This window comes from Agelaius tricolor, unplaced genomic scaffold (genome assembly GCF_023055355.1).
Source record: "Agelaius tricolor isolate 1412-34295 unplaced genomic scaffold, bAgeTri1.0.p SCAF_15, whole genome shotgun sequence".
Classification (NCBI taxonomy): domain Eukaryota; kingdom Metazoa; phylum Chordata; class Aves; order Passeriformes; family Icteridae; genus Agelaius; species Agelaius tricolor.
The window spans coordinates 13885494-13909722 of NW_027269275.1; the positions used below are offsets into that span (position 1 = coordinate 13885494).

The 24229-nt window shown below is 45.3% G+C and overlaps 1 protein-coding gene across 5 annotated transcripts in view; it reads left to right on the forward strand.

The window, feature by feature from the left end:
* WDR59 (WD repeat domain 59) overlaps positions 1 to 24229 on the forward strand; it is a 49081-nt gene continuing 24852 nt past the window's right edge. For 4 of the 5 annotated variants that reach the window (XR_011681308.1, XM_071440507.1, XM_071440508.1 and 1 more), the window contains exons 1-13: positions 1 to 314; positions 4489 to 4538; positions 6064 to 6199; positions 9300 to 9385; positions 10287 to 10367; positions 12404 to 12441; positions 14336 to 14424; positions 14887 to 15003; positions 15977 to 16054; positions 16796 to 16952; positions 18679 to 18758; positions 20891 to 21023; positions 24055 to 24179. Coding sequence is in view for 4 of the 5 variants with exons in the window: in XM_071440507.1 (XP_071296608.1) it covers positions 261 to 314; positions 4489 to 4538; positions 6064 to 6199; positions 9300 to 9385; positions 10287 to 10367; positions 12404 to 12441; positions 14336 to 14424; positions 14887 to 15003; positions 15977 to 16054; positions 16796 to 16952; positions 18679 to 18758; positions 20891 to 21023; positions 24055 to 24179 (1224 nt within the window). In the remaining variant the exon portion in view is untranslated. The other variant, XM_071440509.1, reaches the window with a different exon arrangement.

Below are 24229 nucleotides of genomic sequence, written 5' to 3' on the forward strand. Positions count from 1 at the left end.
CGCACACATCTTGCTCTGTAGCGGGGCTGCGACCACCCTCCGGCCTCTGCGGCCAGAGCCGCTCCGGAGAGGCCGGGCCCGCACGGGGACCCTCCCTTGGGCCGTGGGACCCCCACCGGCTCCACGGGACTCGCTGCCCCCGTTCACCGGGCCGGGGGCGGGTGGGGGGTGGGGAACGGCAGGACTACATCTCCCAGCAGTCCCCGCACGGCGCTCCATAGTGTGCAGGCGCGGCGCAGGCTCCGCCGAGGCGGCCCAAGATGGCGGCGCGCTGGAGCAGCGAGAATGTGGTGGTGGAGTTCCGAGACGCCCAGGTCGGGGGGCCCGGGGGCTGCCGCATCACCGCGCCGCGGGGGCAGCCCCCGGCCGGCCCGTGACGAGCGGAGCGGGGGGAGGTCCCGGCCCGGGAGGGCTCGGCGGCCCCGCGGGGCCTTTCGGCGGCGATGGCCGGGGCTGAGGCGGTCTGGAGTCGTTTGCGCGGAGATAACGCCTTAATTCACGGGGCACTTAATTTCGAATCTTAATTAGGTCTTGTATTTTTTTTAATGCATTTTCAGGCCTAACATACGGTATTGCCACTTCCCACACGTCTTTCCTCATTTCCTTTTGCTGGAGGAGCTCAAGGCCAGCGTGGATGGGGCCCTGAGCAGTCTGGTCTAGTGAAAGATGCCTGCGCATGGCCGGGGGCTGGAATGAGAGGGGCTTTAAGGTCTCTTCCAACCCGAGCCATTCTATGGCTCTGTCACTTTTCACGGAGACTGTTACAGCTACTGTCTCACTGCCAAATAAATTGCTGGGTGTTGCTTGATTAAAATAAAAAGTGGCTTATATATATTTTTTTTTTTGTGAATAGCAAAAAGATCAGCTTTTGTTTTTGAAGCTGATGGTGGTAGCAGAGCTCGGCTCAGAGTTTGTTTGCTCACATGGTGTTGTAGAAGTTGTTGTTATATCCTTGGAAGTGTTCATGGCTAGACTGGACAGGGCTTCAAGCAACCTAGTGAAGGTGTCCCTGCCCATGACAGGGATTTGGAACAAAATTATCTTCAGGTTCCTTCCAACCCAAGCCATTCTAGGATTCTATGATTCTTTTCTAAGAAATGTGGGGGTTTAAGGTCTTGGTAATTGCTTAACAAAGCTAGGTGCAGTGGGTGAACTATGAGATACTTCAGCGAGAAACCCAGAAAAATTAAAAAAAAAAAAGTTCTGGAAGCTCTCTTGTCTCATTTGTCCTCTTGGGCTGGAGCAGTAAGGGCTCTGCCTTCACCATTGCAAACAGAAGCACTGAATCCTGTGTGCTGCATCCAGCTCACCCTCTGTAAGCTCACAAAGTTTTTCACTTTTGTACCTCAAAAGCTCTGTATTAGTTTTCCTCCCAGAAATGTTAAAGCAGCCTCATCTGCTGCTGAGGATTTGCCCTTAGGAAGTCAATAATGAGATCTGAGGGTGCATTTTCCTACATCACAGATTCATGTTGCATCTGGCTCAGGAGAGAGGAGGCCTCATGACTTTATTTGCTTACTCATAATGTCTGGTGTGTGGGAGCAGAAGGGACAGGTGTTGCCACCCCATGCTGCAGAAGTTGGTTTCAGTGTCACTCCTGCACTGGCACAAACCTTGGCAGAGGGTGAGCATGGGGGTTTCAGTCACTTGGCTTTACTCTGGTGTGATCTTCCTGGAGCTGTTCTGACCTGCCTGCTGTCCCACATGAAACCAGAGAACTGCTCTGGCTGGGGCTGCCAGACTGCTGCTTCAGGCTAAACTCCTTTATATATTTGTGTCTGAGCTTTTTTTTAGGAGTCTGCTGGAACATTTTTGCAGGTGGGAAACCTGAGCTTGAGAAATTGGAGCACCTTGGCTGAAATCATCCAGCACCAGTCTTGAGCTCTGCGTGTAGGCCATACTATCTCCAAAATCCCTACCCTAAAAACAAACTAAATGGAAACAAGAATCAAAAGAGTGGGCAGCTGTTACATTTATAGCCAATACACCTCTGCAAGCACTGCAGTTGTCTTTGTTCACCATGCTGGAGTGTGTCATGAGAAAGCTACAGCACCCCAACTGTAACACATCAGAAAATCGCTGTGTATTTTGGGACCTGTGTTACCTACAAGTGTCATTTTTCTGTGCAAGCTGACAGAGGTGGCAGTCTGTGTACTCTTCTGATTTAAACAGGAGCCACAGGCTCTTCTTGGGCTGCTGACACTATCAAAAGGAGAGCAAAACTCACCCAGTGCTGAAATGGAACCACTTGTAGCAACTCAGTGTGTAGATGGGAGGTTATGTATGCAGGGAACTGGTATTGCTTGTTAAGGGTTTGCAGCTCTTGAAAAACAGCATAGCCATGGCAAATTGGGTTGGTGTGTTGCCTCTCAGGTGGAGAGAATGAAGGTAATTGGGAAACTAATGAAAGGTCAGACATAAAAGGGAGTTTTCCTTGGCTTGCCTAGCAGAAATCAAGTGAAATGCCAAAGTAGATGCTTGAAGTCTGTGAAGGTGCTGCCTGGGCTGTGGGTTCAGAGCAAATTCTCAAATGTGCAGTGCTTCTACTGTGCTTACTTATGTTGCTGTTTTTCATGAACATCAGTTCCAGCTATCCACAGTGTTGTTTTGAGATAAAAACTGCTTTCAGGTTGGTTCAGTTTCAACTCCTCCCTTCTGGAAGGTTGTGCTGATATATCACTATTAAGTGACAACAGTTTGTTTTTTATTTTCCTTTGCCTAGATAAGGCTCTTGTATCATAGGGAACTGTTTGTTGCTGTAAAACAACTTAATTTGTGACCCATCAGAGTAGCAGCCTGACATGTGAAACTTTTTACATCATTCTGATTGTTCATTTCATTCTATGATGCTTGGTGCCTGGAAAAAAACAGTTTACCAGTGTTCATTATTGAAAACAATTTGTAAGGACTTAGGAGATTCTGGTGCCAACACTAGGAAAAATAAACTTGTATATGAAATTACAATCATTTGAAATTGACATTGTTTTTTTCTGTCTTGGGGAAAGATGGCTCCAACTGTATGAAATATGTCTCCTGACTAGCTCTTCATCACATGAGAAAGCTCTGATTACTGTAGTAGCTTTAGTGATCCTCATTTTAATTTCTCAGAAGAAAAATGTGTACCATCTGGGAAAAGTTCTTTCTCCTGTTGATTTGTTTTGTTTGTTTGTTGTTTTTTTATATAGATTCAGTAATCTACTTTTTTGAAGGTTTTGTTCTGTGTTTTGCAAGGTTCTGTGGAGTCTAGAAAGCTGGAATTGTTTCCTTATCATTTAGAGATCTTAGAATTAGCTGTTTATTTACAGCATTAGCTTTAAGACTAGGAATACCTTGCCAGAAGATTGGATTTGCTGCCTAGGAAAAAGTGATGAAAGGGGGTTGTTCCTGGAACAGGTAAAGTGGTGGAATGGGGTTTGGTTTACCATGAGCTCCTGCTGAAACTCTGCACGCAGCTGTAGCTGTTTGCCATGTGGTCTCTAGAGAAGAATGGGTCCCTGATGCTGCTTTTCCCTCACTTGGGGTTTTTGTAAGGAGGGGATGGGCCCTGGCTGAAACAGCTCAGAATTTGTGATGAGTATTCTGCTGTCAGATCTGACTGAAATGGAGTGGGATTTCTGTATTGTCTGTCAGGTTTTAGTGATGCTTGTAAGTAGTAACTGTGGGACATCCTGAAGTCTTGTTACATCCATGCTGAGAGCACTTAAAGTCCTGAACAGCAGCAGGAGATACATCCTGAGCCCTCAGAGAGGCAGCTTTGAAGATGACAGCAGTTAGTGTGAAGAATGTGGGGCATATTCTGATTTTTGTGCTGTGAATGCTCAAAACTCTTTTGAAGTCATATCTTTGTTTATGGGTGGAACTGTTCAGCTTTCCAAGTAAAATTTTCCTTTATTCTCTTGGCATTTAAACAAGATGATCAGCCAGTTCATTCTGCACAGAAAGAGGGGGAGACAATATGCAAACAGTCCTTTTTTTATATATTTTTTTCTAATGGCCTTTAAGTTATCTCGTAGCCTTCTTTACAAGCAATGCCAAGTAAATTCTGATGCCTCTTGGCCATCTCTCATTTTTGAACACCAGCCATACACAAATGATTGCACTTCTATCTCCCAGTACCTATATAATTAAATCTGGCTCTGCAATGAAAGAGAGACTCAGAAAGTTCCTGAGCAGGAGCAGAGACTGATTAATACAGATTATTAGAGATTGCTGATTGAAAGGCTGCAGCTGTGATTGCCATAGCAGGAAGAAGGGAGCAAGGTCTCAGTGCTCATGATGTTGTCTGCCAGGTTTTGTTTTCAGTTTATGCCAACGAAGATGTTCCTGTGTGCTGTCCTGTATCCCAAAATCAACCACTACACCCATTGCCTCTCTGTGCTACTTTAAGGGGATGTAACTTTCCTGAGCTCCTCCCTAAAGCCCTATGTTTGACTGAGCAGCTGACCTGACAGGTATCATTTAATTTTGTTCTGTGTTTGTCTTTAACAGGCGACGGCGATGTCAGTGGATTGCCTGGGACAGCGCGCAGTTCTCTCAGGGTGAGTGTGACAGTTCCCCTTAGAGGTGTGACAGTCATTTCCACAAGCCAGACCAGCCACCTTCAGGCTGACCTGTGCTAGAGGGTTGATGGATTGTTTCAGAAAGGTGCAGCTGAATTCTGTTCAAGGCTTAATGAAACTGATTCAGGGTCATGTTCCTGATGGGATACAGATTGGAGAGACAGCAACAAGAGCACAGTAAAATGCTGGTGTGGCTTTCCTGGTAAATTCCTTTCCAAATCCCCATATGGGAGAGGGAGCATCATGAAGTACTGTTTGGATTGTCTTGAAATACGGATTAGATTATTTCCTAACAAAATTTGCCTCAAATATTACCATGGGGCTCTCTGACCTGCTTCTCTGCTGGTTCAGTGTGGGATGATAGAAACACAGTAGGTGCCACAGACTTCCAAGTTGCCCAAGCTTCCGGGAGAGCTTGGTCTTATGTATCCACCTCCAGGCCAAGTCTTGAACCAGCTCAGCAGTGCCTTTCCATCTCCTGCTTTTCAGTACTAACAGCTATTCCTGTCCCCCTGTCAGTGACACAATTGCCACACCAATTAGGATGTTCATTTCAGAATCATGTGAGTATAGCTGATCTTTGGTCAGCCTTCAAGGAGCCAAGTCCTTTGGTACAGCTCGAAGCAGTGCTTGCTTCCATGTAAACCCTTAGTCTGGCAGTGCTGTACAGGAATAGCAGGAGGAATGGCCAGTGCTCAGAGCAGCTGTGTGGTCACTTTGCAGCTGAGAGATGATGCTCATGTGGGTAATTATGTAGGGTTCATTATGTTTTGATGCTGGTCCTCCATAGGGTTCAGTGGCTCACAATTATTTCTGGGCAGTTTCTCTTGCTTGTAAGCAGAATGATACCTTGCTTTGTGGAGAATTGGCCACATCCAGCAGGATGTATGAGCTCAGGTTTGCTATCATGCAGAATTATTTCTGCTGCATATAGAGTTAGCTCAGGTAAGTAATGGAACCAAATCTGTGCAGGACTGTGTCCACCCACGTTAAAAAGCTGCTGCAGCTGAGCATGAGCTCTGTGCAGGTGTTTTTGTACTGTTGGTGGAACCAAGCCTCAGACCGGTGTGGAAAGAAGCACCCACGTAGAATCATCTTTGTCAAGGCTCATTAACTCTTGCTCAGAGCAACCTATCCGGGCTGAAGCTCTTGCATTGCACTCCTGGGACTGTGCCACTTAGGCTCTGCTGCAGCAGTGTTAGGCCTGCAAAGCCTGTTTGAATGTTTGCACCATTTTCCAGCACTTCTTTATATCCAAGTTATCTGGGTTTTTCTGTGGTGTAAGCTATCTATTACATTTGCAGATCCTGTTTACTTTCAGTGTGGTTTTTTTAAGTCAGTTTTGAAGTATGTAGTCAAATGTCGCATTTTCAGGAATAGTGTTTTCACTTGTCTCATGAAATGCTTCTCTTTTGGTTCTTGTGCCTCTAGACACAAGGCTGTGAGCTCTATGTGAGCTTGGGGTTTTGAGATCAGCCCTGTGAGGTGTCTGTGTGTCTTGCAGCCGCCGTTTCCTCTACATTGTCAATCTGGATGCACCCAACGAGGGTCACCGGAAAATCTCCCGGCAGAGCAAGTGGGACATCGGCGCGGTGCAGTGGAACCCCCACGACAGCTACGCCTACTACTTTGCAGCTTCTGTAAGTTCACCCATTTAAAAGCTGTAATTCATCTTCTTCCCTGGTCTTTCATGGGTGAGCCTCTGCAGAGCTGGAAGGCTGTGTGGAGCTGGCACAGACATGCTTCTGCAAGTCACATTGCAAGATCAAGGCCTAATTCTGATTTACTGCCAGGGAGGTGTTCAGCTGACTGGCTCTCAGTTATTGGGCAGTCAGGGTTGCATCTGGTTTTGCTTGCTTGTCATTTACAAAACAGTTTACCAAATAAATCAAGCATCCAAATGGTTCTTTTCTGGAGGGAAATTATATTTTTTTCTGATTTCCAGTCTGAGATTTGTGCACTTCTTGAATTTGTGCACTTTCTTGCTCTGTGCCGTTTTGTTTTCACCTCCCTGCCTTGCTGCTCGGCTGTGGTGCACCAGGCAGTCTGTAAATAGCACAGGTCAATACTGGCTTGTAACTTGGGGTTTGCAGCTGGGCATGGACTGTGTCAGTGAGGAGTTCCACGAGGCAGTGGGTTGGGCTGAAGAAGCAGTAATGGCTGTGTGAGACCAAGTGCAATCTTCAGCTCTGTTCTGTACTTGGTCTGTCGTGCTCTGCAGCTTGTTCACCAGGGCCCTGAGCTCTGCTGATGGAAATCTCAGCCATCACCCACAGCACTGTGGCCATTGGCCCCAGCCAGGTGCAGACTGTTTCCAGGGTGAGCTGCCTTTTCTGCTGTGTTGTCTGCTTTTATAACCTGGGAGTCCTGGACTAGCTAGGGATGGAGAAATCTCTCTGTCTATTCTTTTGAGAAAACACTTAGTTCAAGGTGATTTCTTAGGATTTTTATTCCTGGATTTACTACCTTTTTAATAAAAGGCAGTTTTAAAAGTGGAATGGTGCTGTCAGCTGGGAGCCTCTGGCTGTTTGCTCTCTGACATTCCCCAGCCTCTCTCTTTCCAGCTCTGACACATGACTGATGTCTTAAAGGTGCCTTCAGCAGCAGTCTTCTTCTGAGCAGAGAGTTAGTAAAAGAGTTAGTTCAGTGCCACTTCTGGGTGCGGTCTGTAGAAACCAAAACCAAGTAAGGAAATGAACTGGGCAGGTCACAAGTGGAGTAGGAAAGCTTCTTTTCAAACACACTCTGAAGACAATATCCAGTGATGAGTTCATGCTGACCTGAGCAGGACCCTGCTGCAAAGGAGAGCTGTGCCCATCTCAGCCATCTGAGCACTCCTGCCTCTTTCTGCTCTGAGTGGATACAGGAACCCATCTTGTTCCAGACTGAAACCAGGTGTAGCTGGCATCAAACCTTGCTGCTTCTGTTTATAAAAAAAAAGATTCTGTGATGCTCTGGGGATTTGAACATAGTTGCTGAGACACTGGTTGAGAAATCCCCAAGATGAGATCAGGCAGTTTGGGTCAAAAATACCACCTTTCAAGCCATTTCACTGTGTTGTAAATAACCCAAGGGTCTTATGCTTCTGCGTCCCTGTGGATGGAAAAGGGATGTAAAAGGCTGCCATCCTGTTTGCCAGCAGCATCATCTGGTTTGCAGTCCTGTTAATTGGAAGTGGTACAGGCAGAGGGAATCTGTCCTTGTGTTTAGCTTCTTTCCAGAAGAGCTGGACCAAGTTCTTTTGCTATGCTTGTCTGTCCTCTGGCTCAAGCATGTTTCTGGGGACTCCTAAGCTGTTGTTTCAGAAATGGTGTTGTTTTCAATCCTAGATCCTTGTTTTTCCTTTTGTGTGGCCACAGATTCTTGAACAAGGGGGTGATGAAATTGTTGGAAGTGAATACTGATACAAAAATCACAGTTTTTTAGAAAATGCTCCTGTTGGGAGGAGCAGTCTCTCTGGTGATCATTATCTTGTGTCTTGTCTCTGGAGTCCTGGCTAAATCCCATTGGGTAATTTCACTCTACTCTTTAAATACTTCTGTCAATGAGAAACATGCAAAGAGTTTTTTCTTGCCCTAAGCTCTTGTGCAGCCCTGCTGTGAGCAGTTAGAGAAATGTCATATATTATTGCTGAGCTGGAATGAGGCCTTTCATTTCAAAGAAAGCTGTAATGTTTTATCTATCTGCAAGTTGAAATTCACATGAAGCAGCTTTGGGGTAGGAAGAAAATCCACCACCACAAAAATTGTAACATAACAGTTGGAGTCAGTGATTTTAGAGGTCTTTTCCAACCTCAACAACTGTGTGTATCTTTGAAGTCTCTTATCTTTTCCCTCATCTACCTAAAAGTCTGAAAACAGGGGGCTAATGAAAATAACATTTTAAGGTCATATTCTTTCAGGTTTTGCAAAATCTGCATGAATTTCCAGTCATGAGCCACTGGGCTTGGTACTCTGTATGCAGCCACAAAGGCAATTCCAGCTCCAGAAATATTAGACTTGGCTTGACCTGAAGTGAACCTTGATTGAGACAGAGCATGAATTTACAGCACAATAACTAGTTTTAAGTAACTTTGCATGTGGCTGCATTTGGGTAAGGATTCATTCCTGGAATGAGTGAAGGAACTCTGAGTATTGTTGTCATTGATACATCTGGTTTGCTGTTGTTTTTTACAGCTAGTGATAAACACTTAAAGCTTTTCTCCTGGGCTGGCACGGATTGGGGGAGTGAGGTGTCCTTGAAGCCATTGGACTGTATTGTTTGTGTTTGGCAATGGCCCTGATTATCCCAGAAGGGAACTGAGAGAGAGCTGAGGACGACCAGGGGTAATCCATTATCCCCCTCACCAAAACCTCCACTGGTGAATGTAACAGACTGGCAGGGTATTCCTGCAGAGAGAATTTGTCTGCCTGTTGCCTGCAGTTACAGCATGTTGTTAGGAAATAAAGACTCTGAGAACATAATTTCATGGAAAGATTTTGCAATGTGGGATTTTTTTTCTCCCTTTCTAGTTTATCTCAAGTTTTAAGTGGGTGTAATTAAAGTGTAAGCTTTTGAAAGTCCTTGCAGCCTGTATTTCATCTTTGCTCTCCTGCTTTGGGCAAGGACTTTGCTAATTCACAGAATGACTCATTGTTAACTGAGGTTCTTCAAAGTGAAGGGAACCTGGTCCTAACACCCAGATCCATGTCCTACCTGGTTGGCCTGAGACTGTCTCTCCTTTCTTCCATCTAATTGCAGAGCAATCAGCGTGTTGACCTGTATAAGTGGAAGGAAGGAAATGGGGAAGTTTGCACATCTCTGCAAGGACACACACGTGTGATCAGGTGAAGAACAAGCAATGCTGTGGGCTGTTGAGTGGAAAATAATGCATTGTTTCATAGAAGCTGAATGTTTTGGTCCTGGCCTCACTCAGGCTCTGCTCTGAGCCTGTTTTTACTCACTTCTCTGGACTGGACTGCCTTCTCATTTGGTGATGATGTCATGTGTGAAGTGGCTCATCCTCTCATGGCTCCCCCAGTTTATCAACTTAGCCTTTGATGGCTCGAATGTCATTGCCTTAGGCTGCTGTCCTTGTAAAGAGCAGCAGCCATCATCTGGGAAGCAGATAGCATGTTTACTAAATTGAATCCCAGCTGTGTTTCTGTGTGATAGCAGCTTGATTAAGGCAGGTAATCCCAAAGACCAAGTTTAGAGAATGTTACAGTGGTGCAGGGGAGATTTTTGCCTCTTGTTTTAAGGTCACATTTCAATGCTGGGTTGGAAATGCAGTTGAGGGACTGCTTTTTCTCAAGCTCCTGACTGTGGGAAGTATTTGCAGCCCTTGAAATAACAGTTGTTTGGGCTGACTGGAGGCTGTTTGTGTCCCAGGTGCACTTGGTGTTCCAACAGGGAGGCATCCCAGAGTGAGGGGTTGATGCCAAGGATGTGTGGTTACTGAGAACTCTTTGAGACAGTGTCCCTTTGCCTGGAGGGGAAAGAGCACACACACAGTAGCTGTAAAGTTCAGGACTAGGAGGATGCTTCACTGGAATTTACTTAGAAGCTTTTCATTGCTTCTTGGAATTTACTTAGAGAAATTATTAAGATCTTGCTTTTTACTTTAAAAGTTTCAGTAGATGTCATGGAGTTGGTGTGAATTTGTTGGAGAATGTACTGGCAGCTTGTGAAAAGTTGATGCAACATCTGTGTGCTTTTCTTTACTGATCTATGATTTTGCATTTGCAGTGACCTGGACTGGGCAGTGTTTGAGCCAGACCTACTGGTCACCAGTTCTGTAGACACATACATCTACATCTGGGACATCAAGTAAGAATCAGTATGTTTCTGCATTTTGGGGAAATCACTGGGACTCTTTTCTGTAATTATCAGCTTGCAGGGCAAAGCACACCCTGATGGGAGCTGCTCTTTAGCTGTGCTTCTGGGGGCTTCAACTGTTTCCCATTGTCTCCAAGATGACTTCTGTTCCCCTCTTTTCAAGCCAGTTCAGAGTCAGTGATGGGCAGTAGAGTGGTACAGTTAAGCTACAACTGTCTGGCTTCACTCTGTGCCCACTTCAGATATTTCCCTGGGGGCTTTCCCTGGACCTAAGGTTATTCCTCAACCTGTTGGGGATTTTGTAGCTCAGTTAATGAGCACCATTTCATGGTCCTATAGCCATTTTCTACTAAATTCTTTGATTGTTGCTGGTTCTCCCTCAGTAGTGGGAAGACTGACAATGGTATTCAGGAAGGTTTTCCTGTTTGTACCTTCCTTTGTTTCCTGGTGTTGCTTTCTGCTATGGGTATTTTCAGGGTACCAGATATTTCCAACTATAGGTCAAATTTAAGCCGCAGATTTTACACCTGAGAAGCAAGGAGCTGGTACTGGGTCTGCTGGGTTCTTTTGCTAGCTGTACAGCTCTTTATGACCCCCAGCAAATCACATTGTTCCTCTCTGCCTCCCTTGCTCAGTTATAATAGGAGGATAATTATATAACCCCACTGCACCAGGCTACCCGGAGGCTTGCTTAGTTCCTATGAACAAGCACTTAGCTCCTTGCTTAAATGGTGCTTGAGAATGACAATATATTATTAATGTGTAATTAAAAGACACAGAGATACAATAACTGCCGGTTGTTTTCCTGTGATACTATCTTAATGCCAAGAAGAAAAAATAGAGATGTCTGAAGGATATTATCAGAACTCCTCCTTTAACTCTATTGTGCCCTTCCATTGTTTTGTGTCTGCCTGTGTCACTTGCCCAGAACTGCTTCCTTAGGCAGTCTCTGAAAGCCCCTACATCCCACTTGTGCTGGGAAAGGCTCTGAGCTTGTTATAGCACTGAGGTGCTGGCCTCCAGCAAATTTACATCCTGTTGAAGTGACTGTCTCTAATGACACCCTAAGGAGGCAGCCCTGCAATAAGGGCAGCTGGAAATTCCCCACTTAATTTTTCATACAAAATAACTTTTTGATTAGGCAGAAATTCTTAGAGGGAAGGGTGCAGTCCATTCCAGAAAATGTTCTGCTTTCAGCAAGCAGAAAAAGCTGAAGATAATATTCCTTATTTTCACTGTCACTTTTCATGAAAGAGCAGGTGAAATCCTGAGGAGCAAGGCCAGGAAGTAAATTATTGCTTTGATCTATGCCCTGGCTGCTTGGAGTTGTCATGGTGCCACGCTGGTTTCTGCCGCTGCAAAATTTGGTTTGTAGACAGACAGAATTTGGTCTGCACACAGCTGGGCTGATTTTCTACTAATTTTGTTATTATATACTAGACATGAAGTTTTTTGCTCTGTAGTAACTACTCCATCTGCTTTGAATCAGAATCTGCAAAGGCTCCACGAACACGTCAGTGGCTTTTGTTGAGTGCTTCCACAGCTCTGTTTGTTCCTTTAATCCTCCTTGGAAAGGCTGTTTTGTTGCTTCCCACAGCAACTATTCATGAGCCCTGTTTCCTTGCCTACCCAGTTGCAATATGCCACACTTTGTGTATGTTTCTCCTCCCTTTAGTCCAGTCTAGCTCTGTCCTAAACTTCCTGCTGCATGTTCTTGCAAGACAAGATCATAGAATGGTTTGGGTTGGAATGGACCTTAAAAATCTAGTTCCATCCCTCTGCCAAGTGCAGGTACATCTTCCCATAGACCAGGTTGTTCCAAGACCCATCCAGGACTTGAACACTTCCAGGGTGGTTGTTGTCCTCCAGCTGATCACTTTTATTCCATTTAATGCTGGTGTATTTTGGTAAGCAGAAGGTACATGAGGTCCCAAGGCAGCAATTACCTTAGTGCTGGAATAGCAGGGAGCTCTCTGGGAAGGCTGGACTATGCTGTGTGTACTTACAGTGGCCACATTGTATTTCAGAGACACCAGGAAGCCCACGGTCTCACTCTCTGCAGTTGGTAAGTCTGATGTGTGTGATGTAGGCATTAAACAGGTTATTGTTGCATGCCCCTGCTGTTATTCTTCCTTCCCTTCATGCTCCAAGGCCAGGTGTGGCAAAGTGCAGGAGTGCCACCATGTGTGATTGCCCTGTGTAGGAGCAGCCTGAGAGGCTCCAGTTCATTCCTTTGAGAGAAGCAGAATTCAGAAGAGATGTGGAGCCCCTTGAGGTTCCCAGGCATGGAGGGCAGTTATGGTACTTGGATTTGCTGCCCCAGCGTTGGTGAATGGCCATGTGGAGCTCCCTCCCTGCTTAACCACCTTGCTGCACTGCTTGTCCTGGGTTGCCTGTCTGTAATTTCCTTACATCCTTTTATGTTTGATTGAATCAGATGATGAACTAAACCATACCCCAAGCAGCTCTCTGTGCCAGCCTGTCCCCTCATTCACTCAGGGCTGGATACAGCAGTTGGCTGCATCCACTTCCCTGAGGCACCTGCAACATGCAGGGAGCACACAAGGTGCTGTCTTTGGGCTGTGCTTTCTCTGGAAAGGCTCTTGTCCTGCCTGCTGGCAAGGTGTGTGTCCAGCCCCTGCAATACCACCAGCTGGCAGGTGCTGTGTGTCTGTCCTCACTGGCTGGAGCTGGGACTGGGCACGGGTGATGAGCAAAACGTCCTTTCCCTGAGTTACTGTCCCCAGTATTGGAGCAATCCTTACAATGTGTGACTCTCATGCTCTGCTGCTTACATCTCCTTAGGCTATGCATCTGCAGCAGCTCCCATTCCCCTCCCAGCCAGCAAACCTCTCTGTCACAGAAATGCAAAAAGCCTTACTGAGTCAGAGAGAAGCAGTGGTTGGTGCTGGTGTCTGGGGTGAGGTTTCATGGCTGAGCCAGCCCAGCAGCCTGCTCCCCAGAAAGCTTCCTTGCTTCCTTCCTTCCTCCTGTGCCTGCTGCTGTTTAATGCTGGTCCAGACATTTGTGTACCCTTCAGTGAGTGGATCAAATCAATCAACTGGCAGTCTATTTGCAGCTTTTTATCCCCCAGAATAGCTTTTTGCCAGGTTGTCAGGATGAATCTGCTCACCATGCAGCAGGAGGTGGGTAGTGGAGGTGGGGAATAGCAGCAGGCTGAGATCTGTTTAGCTTTCTCATGGATCTCACCTTTCTGATAGCTCAGAAGGTTTGAAAATACTGGCAGAATAAGGATGAACAGATGCATTATGCTTACAATACCTGAACAATCCACATTAACTGAAGCTGTGCTTTGTTTCTATTGGAAATAACCACCTATCATCTGATTTAACTGAGTCCCTCATGATACCACATATAAGTCATATCTGGACCATCATCCAGTTTCTTTACACTGTCATTGGTTCTTTCACTTCTGTGGTATATTTTGACAGATGGACTTTCTGGTCCACCCAAGGTCACCTGCACTGCAGCCTTCTCCTACACCTGTATTTTAATCACAGATCAATAGCACTAGTTGCCTGTGTAACAGCTGATAGTCTAGGGGGTGGTGGGGAGATGAAACAGACCCTAAGCACCTAGAAGTAACTTGAATAAAAAGAGAGGGAATGTGGGAAGGAGATGATGAACCTACATTTCTGGTCTGGAAGTTCCTCCATTGGAGCTAATGGACATGAGTATTCTAATCAGGTACAGCTCCTGGCTAGAAGATGTGATAAAGATCTCTAGGCATGCAACTGGAACACTTTGCTGTCCCGAGGATACAAATGATACACTGAGGAGTTAATAATTTTCATGCCATCCTTCATGCTGGCCTTCTGGGATATCCTTCCTCTGAACTGGCTTTCCTGGGCTAAGAGCAGCTCTAGACCCAGGCAATGGGACTGCTGTTCTCTTTTCTATTTAATTGCATGTTTTGGCTTGCTCTGTTTGTGCTGCAGCTGGAGCTTCCCAGGTGAAATGGAACAAGAAAAATGCCAACTGTTTAGCAACAAGCCATGATGGAGATGTCCGAATATGGGACAAAAGGGTAAGCTGAGGAATTTTTGAACAGTCTGTACATTTTCTCACCTACCCAATACAGATATTCCTCTGGTGACAGATGAATACTGAGGAAATGTACTACTTTATCCCAGAGCTCTCTTGTGGGTCAGTTTAAACTAGAGAGAATTGGAAGTCCAAGAGCCTGAAAGAGAGTATGTAGGTAACCTCCTTCCTCAGAGACTGTACCCATTACCATTTTCCTTTTGATCTCATAGTACTTAACTGTTGAACTGAGTATAAAGTATGGTTAGAGCTGCACTTGGTGACTGGAATTTGCCATACCTTCACAGGATTTTTTCTTCAGCTACTTATGCTGAGCTATTTGCTGTTCCCCAGCAGGGGTGGTTGTTCTAACTGTCTTGCCCTGGTTAAAGTCTCTTTTTATGCCAAAGAACTAGTCCAATTTTCAGGTGTCCTATGCTGAGAAGGACAGTGTCTCTCCTTGCAGAAACCCAGCACTGCAGTGGAGTATTTGGCAGCTCATCTCTCTAAAATCCACGGTCTGGACTGGCATCCTGACAATGAGTATACACTGGCCACTTCCAGCCAGGACAACTCTGTCAGGGTAAGTGTTGTTTTTGAATTCCTGCTGGGGAGTAGGAAGGATAGTGGAGCAGATCCCCTTCTGCTGCTGCTGAAGTTTTGGGAAGTGCTTTGCCATTGGCAAGATCTGGATCTTTATTGTTTGGTTTCTGGCCACCTGGTGTGTTGAGCCAGAACTGCACTTTGAGAACAGGCAGAGAGGTCATTGAAGAATGGGTGCACATACATTTTACACATATCTGTGGAGATTAGGGCAGTATGGAAGCTGAAAACAACTGTCTCTGCCTGTTGCTTGCCAGAAAGGAACAGACCACACATGCCAGAAGAGCCTTTTTCCAGAAATGCATGTTGGCAGCCTCAAGCTGATTATAGTAACTTGAGGGGAGACATACTTCAGGCCCGTGGAGTTTCCAAGCTCATGTTGAACAGGATTATCAATAAGAGACTGCCTGCAAGCACTGCTGTGCAGGGCCTCTTACTTGGGGGCATTTGTATGTCTTACTTGTGCTTTGTATGTCAGCCGAATGGAGTTCATTCACGTTGAGCTAAGCTCTGAGGCAAATGCAATTGATGTGTAGTCTAGCAAAGCAAAAGGTTAGATTCTTCATTAGAAAATTAGCAGTAACAGCAGGGTGGGCTTGCCTCCAGCCTGGACTGGCACGTTGGCTGGCAGCCTGCAGGGTACCTTGTAGCTCTGAAAGCCCAAGCAGGCTGCCTGTCTCCCTGCTCTAATTACTCAAGCTATGATCACTGTGAATATGACCCCAAGTCACTCATTTTCTAAGGGATGCTGCCAGATGCTGATAGCTTGGTATTTGTCCTTTGGGGCCGTCTCTGCTGTTAATGAATGGGATTACTAATGATGCTGTGGGCACCCTGGCATGCTGTTTGATCTGTTCTATCTGCAAGCCACATGGAAAACTACAGCCTGAAAGTATAGCCAGCTGACTCCTGCCTTTGCTTGCCTTTCACTTGGTTTGTTGTTTTTTTTCAAGTTCTGGGATTACCGTCAGCCTCGGAAATACCTCAATATCCTTCCCTGCCAGGTTCCCGTCTGGAAGGCAAGATACACGGTCAGTGAGAAACTCCCACAGGTTCCACTTGTGCTCTGAGGAGAATGCACAAAGAGACATTAAATAAAGAACTGCCATAGGGTTTCTCAGCAGTTCTGCTTGTGGACATTATCAAGTTGATTTTAAAACTCCTCGGTGCCTATAAGGCATAGAAAAGCAGCATCCACAGTGGGAGCATTCAGGAGAAGGAGTGAGCAAGCACCCACCCAAGTGAAGCTAAGGCTCTTAGTATCAGTCATATTCCCCAGAGATCTGAGTGTGGCCTGAAGCCAGTGCTGTGCCTTGAATCTTGATCCCCTTTCCCTGTCCAAGCAGTGAGGGGTGTAGGACTGGTTTCCAGTGTTCCTCTGAGCATCGTGACCCTGAGGAGCTGCTGGGGCACACTCCCCAGGTAGCAGTTCTTGCAGCTCCAGGCAGATTGCAGTAAGGATTCCCCGTGAAAAGTCAGTGGTGAAATCTCTCCAGCCTCACAGATGAAAAGTTAGGAAGCAGCAGAAAGAAGTTACTCATCTTAAGTGAGCTGTATTGAATATTTCAGTGTACTACAGCTTACCCCTTGAAACAAAGTGTTTTTGCACAGCAATTGCCTTGTACCTTCCCAGGTTTTGGCCTGGTTCTGTTTTGTGCTGAGCTCATTTAAAACCTCTGCATTTGTGTTGGTGGGAATAGGGAAAAATAAGAGTATGATAACAGCAGCATGGGAACTCTCCCTGGCTAACTGGAAGGGTGTTTCTCCCTAAGCCTTTCAGCAATGGACTGGTGACAGTGATGGTCCCCCAGCTCCGTCGGGAAAACAGTCTCCTCCTCTGGAATGTCTTTGACCTGAACACGCCTGTCCACACTTTCGTAGGACATGATGATGTGGTGCTGGAGTTCCAGTGGAGGAAGCAGAAAGAAGGTGAGTTCAGGGTTGAATGTGCTCTCTCCCCTACACTGTGGCTGTCAGCTAACCAGGGGTGTGGAGACCTGGCTCCTGATTGCAATGCTGTTGCTTTTTGACTCTTGCCTTTCCTTGAAGTAGCTCCTGCCCACCTTCCTGTCCCCCACTGCCTGCCTCAAACTACAGCTGTTCTGTACTGGTTTATGACATTCTGTCAGTGGCAGCTGAGGTGCTGGAAACAGAGCTTACAGAAGCACTGCCTTGTTTCCATGCTAACAAAGCAAATCTACCAAATGCTGAGTGGGTCAGTGGTGACCTTCATTGCTTTCACTCTCCTGGGAGTCTCTTTTTAAATGAATCTTTCAGAATAAATTGTGCAAATTATTAGATAGGTGCATGAGTGCAGGCACCCTTTCCCTCCTCAGGCTAACCAGTTAACCCCTCATATCATGGCCTGGGTCAGCAGGCTCCAGCATATCCCAGACCACAGACCCAGCAAGCACACCTTACTTGTCTGCTGCAAGGCAAGGGAAGAATAACTTGGGATAGAGTCTGCTGTTAGAGTTCAGTCCTGACTAAATTTTCTAGTGTAAGCAGCTAAGAGTAGGAGATTCCATACCAGAGGTTGCATAACCACACAGAGCACAGCTTTGTTTCCAGCACCTCAGCTGCCACTGACAGAATGTGCATGTCTGGCTTTGGTGTCACTTGTGCTACAGCTTTGCAGTGCTGTGTGAAAGTGCTGGTCCAGCCCTTTCCCACCAGCTGCTGGGGCCATTCAGTTAAGTCACCTCCTTCTCCATAACTTGATTTTTCTCTTTCAAAAAGAGGAAAGCAATGGAGAGCTGTGTTAGGATCTTGAGGCACAGACTAAGATAGTTTGTGAGTGAACATTGAAGCAGGCTTGAGCTACAGTTGGTTGTCTTAGCTGCATTAATAGATACATATTCAGGGTTGGACTTCTTGCTTGTCTCAAGCAACATAAATCAATCACACAAACATTCCAAGTCTGCTTCAGTGTGGAAACAACTAAGATAGCACAAATTTCCTTCCACAGAGTCTGTTGTGCTGTATTTAGACAGCCCCTGTGCCTCAGCAGAGGGGTGTAGGAAGCAGCTGTGCAGCAGCAAATTCTTAAGCATAGCAGCTGTTTGACGAGGGAAACTTAAAACTGTATCACAAGACCTAAACATGGACATAAATAGGTCTGTGTACCTCTGCCTGTTGATAGATAGTATGTGGTGAGATCTATTTCCTTACAACCTGAACTTGGCATCATCCAACTCTTTCAGAAGCAAGAAGAGGAAGGGCAGAACCACCTTCTCATTTCTTAGAAATGTTTTAAAACATCTACCTCTCGAAACAGATTTGATGAACTAAAAGATATTTTCAGTTTACAGTTATAGTTGAGAAACATTTATTTTTACTATACTATTTCTTCTATTTAAATAAACATTGTTGTGGGTCTTGTTTATTCTGGTTGTCTCACATTCATTATATTTGGTGCTTTTGGCTTGTAAATCACAGCCTCTTCAGAGGTGTGGTGACTGTGGTGTGAGGAGGCAGAAAGGCTGATGTACCTGGGTCAATTTGAAGCTGAAAAGGACTTGCTGTGCCTTTCTAAGTTTAGTGCCTTATCCATTGGATGTGCCTGGTGACTTGTTTGACTCTCTTTACACTGACCACAAGACTGAGATAGTCTCTGTTTTCTGGTGGGGTCTCTGATTGTTTCTGTCCTCTTTAGGCTCTAAAGATTACCAGCTGGTGACGTGGTCCCGGGACCAGACCCTGCGCATGTGGCGGATTGACTCTCAGCTGCAGAGGGTATGTGGAGCTCTGCTTCTTCAACCATAGACACTTCTCTTACAGGCTGGATTCACCTCCCCTTCCTTGCACTCCCAGTCACTCCTCTAATATCATACAGCTGCAGGCACAGAAGCCAGCTGCTGCTGTTTCACTTTCCTCTTCAGCTCCAGCCCAAAAACGTCCCCAAGGAGACCTGTGATGGGTCTTCTCTTTTGAGCCTGTGTCTCAAAAGTTTTGGTGGCTGTGCAAGGCTGCTTTGCTGTCTAACATTAAGTGCATAAGTTTGTTTGGAGAAGATGGAGGGTTAGGGTTAGGGTTTGTATTGACTCTAAAATGCCACAAGACTCTATTTCTTGGCGGTTTAGGTACCAGGTAAATGTAGGGATTGTGCCCTCCTCTACCTCCCCTTGTGTCCATTGCCTCTAAGCCTGGGGGGGGATGGTGTGTCTGGATCTGCAGCAGTTACAGATTCTGATGCAATTACTAGAACAGCTGTGCTGGCTCACACCATAGGTTCATATGGCCACAGTGTGCCCTGTCACATCTTCAGCTGATGTCTTGGGAGGGGATAAGAAGGAGGCAGGCATGGAGTGATGTTTCTCTCAAATGCCCTGTCAGCCTCCTGCTGTTTGCAACTTAGAAGCTCATTGAGTCTGGCATCTTTGTATTTGGTAGAGCTTGATGAGTGTCATTTCCATAGAGTTGTTCTTTTTTTTTCTTGGATATGTGTAAATTTTTGTCACCTTAAACATCAAACAACAAGGAGTTCATGGCTTTTCTGCATGTTATGTGGAAAACCATCTCATTTGTTTATTTTTCCACCTAATTTCATTCAATTGAAGATGAAATGAGCAATATTCTCTGTGTTACTGATGATTCTGTAGGCCTCCATCATATCCTTCGCAGCTGCCTCCTTTTTCAAGTCCAAAGTTCTTGATTTAATTTATCCTTTGTACCAGAACTTTGATTGTCCTTTTGCCTTTCACCACCCTTTTTCAGTTCTAGTACATACCTTTGGGGATGGGGATCTGAGCTTTGTTCTCTCTAAAGAATTCTCAGTACTCAGTTTAGTTTGTAAATTGTTTGTCATAATTCCATTAAATCATCAGCTTAGTCTTGCTTCTACATCTTGTTCCCTCAGCTTGAACTTTCAGCTTGAAATTTTTCCCGATGTATGTTGCTTTATATTTATCTGAGCCAAGGTTCATCTTTCATTTTAATACAGTTGCTCTTGTAAGGTCCTTCTGTGATTGTTTGCCATCAGCCACACTTGTTACTGCCCTGAAAAAGTTGGTGGCATCAGCAAACCTGGTCATGTCGCTATTCACCTCCTATTCCAGGATTTTAATGAATATGTTGAGAAGCATGTATCCCAGCACAGATCCTGCAGGAGTCCTGCAGGTCTGTAACAAACTTTCTCTGTGAAAAATGACCCTTTTCTCCTACCTGATATATTTGTGAACATTTGATTTCTTTCCTGTCTTTAAATCAATTGTTCGTTCATGTCAGAGCCTTTATTTTTCCTCTACTGGCTCCCACTCTTTTGTCCTTGTCTTTGTCTGGATCAAACTATGCACATGATGGCATGTTGCTGGTGACCAATGCTGTAATTTGCTACATCACACCATTATCCTTTCTCTTCCCTTCATCTTCCCAGTTTTCTTCTGCTGAATTTCAAATCCAGGGTTTTATAGTCTCATTTTGATACAGGACCTAGAACAATAGGACCCCATGTATGCACCTGGGTCTCTAGATCCTACTGGAGTGTAAATATCAAATGCAGAAAGTGTGCTACTATTAAATTTGATCTAAAAAATGGAACATGTTTTAACAAATTAATTCAAGGAATTGAAGTAATATCAGTTTTAGTTTTCGCTAAAGGTAAACCTCTATTTCTTAGACTGGCCTTGTCAATTAAGTAGCTTTTTAAGTGCTACTTGGCCAGGCTGTTGAGGTGACAGAGTTGAGGGTGCTGGAAAGTGGAAGATGACCTGTCTTTGTCACAGGAACAATGCAGTTTTAGTCATGACTGCTGCGTGGATAGACCCACCTTGCAAATCCATCTGTCTGGAGAAGTGAGTTGTTTAGTGGGGCTCTTCCCACAACTTGGATTCTCTTGTGCAGCACGTGGGTGTGTTTGTTCTTTTCAGCTCTGTGCTAATGATATCCTGGATGGAGTTGAGGACCTCATTGATGGGATTTCTCATCTGCCAGAGCCAGACAAGACCCTTCACCCCCAGGACACGGAGCCCCAGCACAACTCTGGGCATGGGGATGAGGAAGGTGAGTGAGAGAAGTGATGCCTTGTTGAACCTCAAACACCAGCATCTTTGGGGTGGCAAGAAGATACATCTTGGTATAAAACATAGGCAAAGCACAACCTGCTGCTGTTTCAAAGGTTGATGGATTCCTCATCAGGGGGGAGGAAAAACACTAGGGGTTCCTCAGGATGGTCCTCTCAAGTTTTTTCTCTTTTAACACAATAATTCTAGCTGTAAAATGAAACTCTTGCTTGTCATGATTTTCATTTAATTGCATGCTCTTTAGGTTGTAGTTGTGGCTTGTTGCCAAAGGTGAGGCAACCAGAAAGTAAATTCTGCCTTTTAAGAAGACAGATTAGTTTAAGCTGAGAGATGAGCCTTCAGAAGAGGGAGTGTGTGAGTGAGGCACTCTGACACAAGCTGCTGACGTCACACCTAGTACCTAAACATTTCTGCTGGGGTCACTGTGTGAACTAATCTAACAAGGAGGTGTTTGATGGTGTCTTCACCAGAAGCAGAAACAGGTCATGAATTTTTGGTCATGTATTGATGAAAGATCACTGAAGGCTGACAGAGCAGAGTGGGGAGGGATAATATCTCTGGCTTCTGATGTACTGAGGGGTGGATGGGAGACACTTTGACAGAAAGTATTTGTGTGTTCCTCCAGAAAAGAAGGCATGCAAGGAAGGAACATGAAGGAGGCTCAGTGTGGTTAAGGCTCTGGCCAGGTTAAACATTCAGAGTTAGTGTTTGACCAGTGTAAGTACAAGGAGAAGAAGTTATAGCATCACATGGTGATGTGCATGGAAAAAGGTATCTAAAGGGATTTTTACAGCTACACTGAGGAAGAAGAATTGGATGCCCCAATGCCTTTTTGTCAGTTTGGGTTTAAATTCACAGCTCCTTTCAGTGTTGCAGCTGTGCCACAATGGATCCCCATGTGATGGGTTTATGGGGAAGCAACTTGATTCTCCCTTTGGCTTGCCAATAAACTGCAGAGAAGGGGAGAAAGTGGTCATTGAATAAAGGAGCAGTTGTGCGGTCCCTTAGTGAAAGCATCTTCCTAACTGTAAGTTTCTTGCTCAGCAATTAACAGTGAAGTTCCTCTCTGTCTCCTGTCCTTTGGGGCAACAGAACAAGTTTCTGAAAGCCATCAGAACTCTGTCAAAGTCAGGGTTTTATAAGATGATAGAAAAAGCCCCAGATACCTGTGCTCCCCATGAGCAGTGCTTCTCGGGCAGCACAACCTCTCTTGCTCCAGCTAGGAGCATTCTCATTCTGGCTGCCTGATCTCTCTTTTTTCCACAAGTGAGAGTTAACTCTTCCACTGTCCCTGATGATGCACATCCAAACATCCCATGTGGTTACTGTGTGGGTCTGGTTTCCATGTGGTTTCTTCTTTGGTTCAGACTGTTATGGTTTTCCTCGTGGCCAAAGGCAATGAATATGGTTTTTCTGTAGCAGGGCAGATTTTGCTGCAAATAACACAACTGCAGGATTAACACACAAGCAAATCCCTAGGTAGGAATTTCAGTTCTTTCTTGCCAAAAAGCTATTGTGGACTGTTGATGTTTCACCCTGGGGGTGGCTGCATTTCAGCTGCAGACAAAGCCTCCATGTTACATTAGTAAAGCACTTTGGAGGATCTTTTGAAGAGATCAGCACTCTGCAGGTGAACGAGAGAGCCCCAGCTGTGCCTTTGCTGCACAGCTCTTGCTGCTGCTTATGGAGGAGCTTTAGGAATCTGTACAAACGTGGGGCTTTGGAGGATTAAAAACTAATTGGAAGGGAATGGGAGGAGAAGACAAAGGGAGGGCACTGCCATACTGGGAACCTCAGAGATGGCTTTTCAGTAAGCTATGTGGTATCTTGAGCTAGAAATAATTATCTTCCCTGAGAGCCACTGATCTTCCTTTAATCTCCTTTTCAGCTCCCTTTTCTGGAATACATCTAAGCGCTGTAATAGAATTGCAAACAAGAATGATTGGCTAAGCATCCTACCTATCCAGATGGAGCAGCCCATTGGGTAGTGGTAATACCAGATATTTATCCCTGCACCAAAGTCAGTAACTCCTAGACGAATGCCTGTAAAAGGTCAACTTCTTGAATTTCTTTTCATTTGTTTGTTTTTGCTGGGAATAGTCTGTGCAATGTGATATTGCAAGTGTGAGAATGACAGCTGAAAAATCAGGACTTCCCTTCTGTCCTTGGAACCATCATAATAAAATATATTTGGCTTTCTTAAGAAGTGGTGCTGCAGCAAAACACCCTTATGGAGCTGCACAGCAAGAAGCAAGGCACAACCACAGGCAGAGACCAATTCTTCTGAAACTCAGTGAAGTTTGTTACCTTAACTTAATTCTTTGTATCCTGCAGCGCTTGCCTGGCTGTTTAAATGTGTTCTGGCCTTCAGGGGTTATTGTCCTCCTAAAAACTGCTGGAATTGAAGAGTTAGACACAGTATTTTGATGAGTCTTTAAAGGCTGTTAAAGCACTAGAGTGCTTTGCAACATTAAATGCAAATGGCTGCTGCAAATGAATTAAGCTTCTATTAGGACCAGAAATACTCCCTGCTCTCTCCCAAAGCATTGTTATGCTTTGGAAGTTTTCCCTGAAAGTCAGGAATGGTGGGGTTTTAGTCCCAAAGACCAGAGCTCCTCCTGGAGACTGCTAGGGCTGCAGTTCTTTCCTGCTGAACTGAGATGCTCTGATTCAGCCAATCGTGACTCTGGCAGCCTTGTGTAGGGAGGAAAAAGGGTCTCACATGAGAAGAGAAGGACCATTTAGGACTGTACAAAGTACAGGCAGGTTCTGTAACTTTCTTGGGAACTCTATGTGCAGACAGCTTTGGTTTTTTGAAGAGAAGGGTCAGAAACTTGCCTCCAAACAACAGTTATTACTGTTGAGCTCACAAGTCTTTTCCAGGTAAAGCTCATACCTTCATTTGTCAGAAGAGCAGAGGAAAACCTGCTGTCTTGGCTGCCTCCTGATATCATGTGAGATACTCTGCCTGTTATAGCTTGTCTCAACTTGTTTTCCATCTTTCCTTTCAGCCTTAAAAGAAGATTTCCTGAATGATCCCCTGGTGGGAAAGAAAACAGACCAACTGGGGCTGCCTCAAACACTGCAGCAGGAGTTTTCACTGATCAATGTGCAGATCCGAAATGTCAATGTGGAGGTACAGAGTTTTCTTTTGCTGGCTTGTTAGGAGGGGATGTGGGCAGGCTG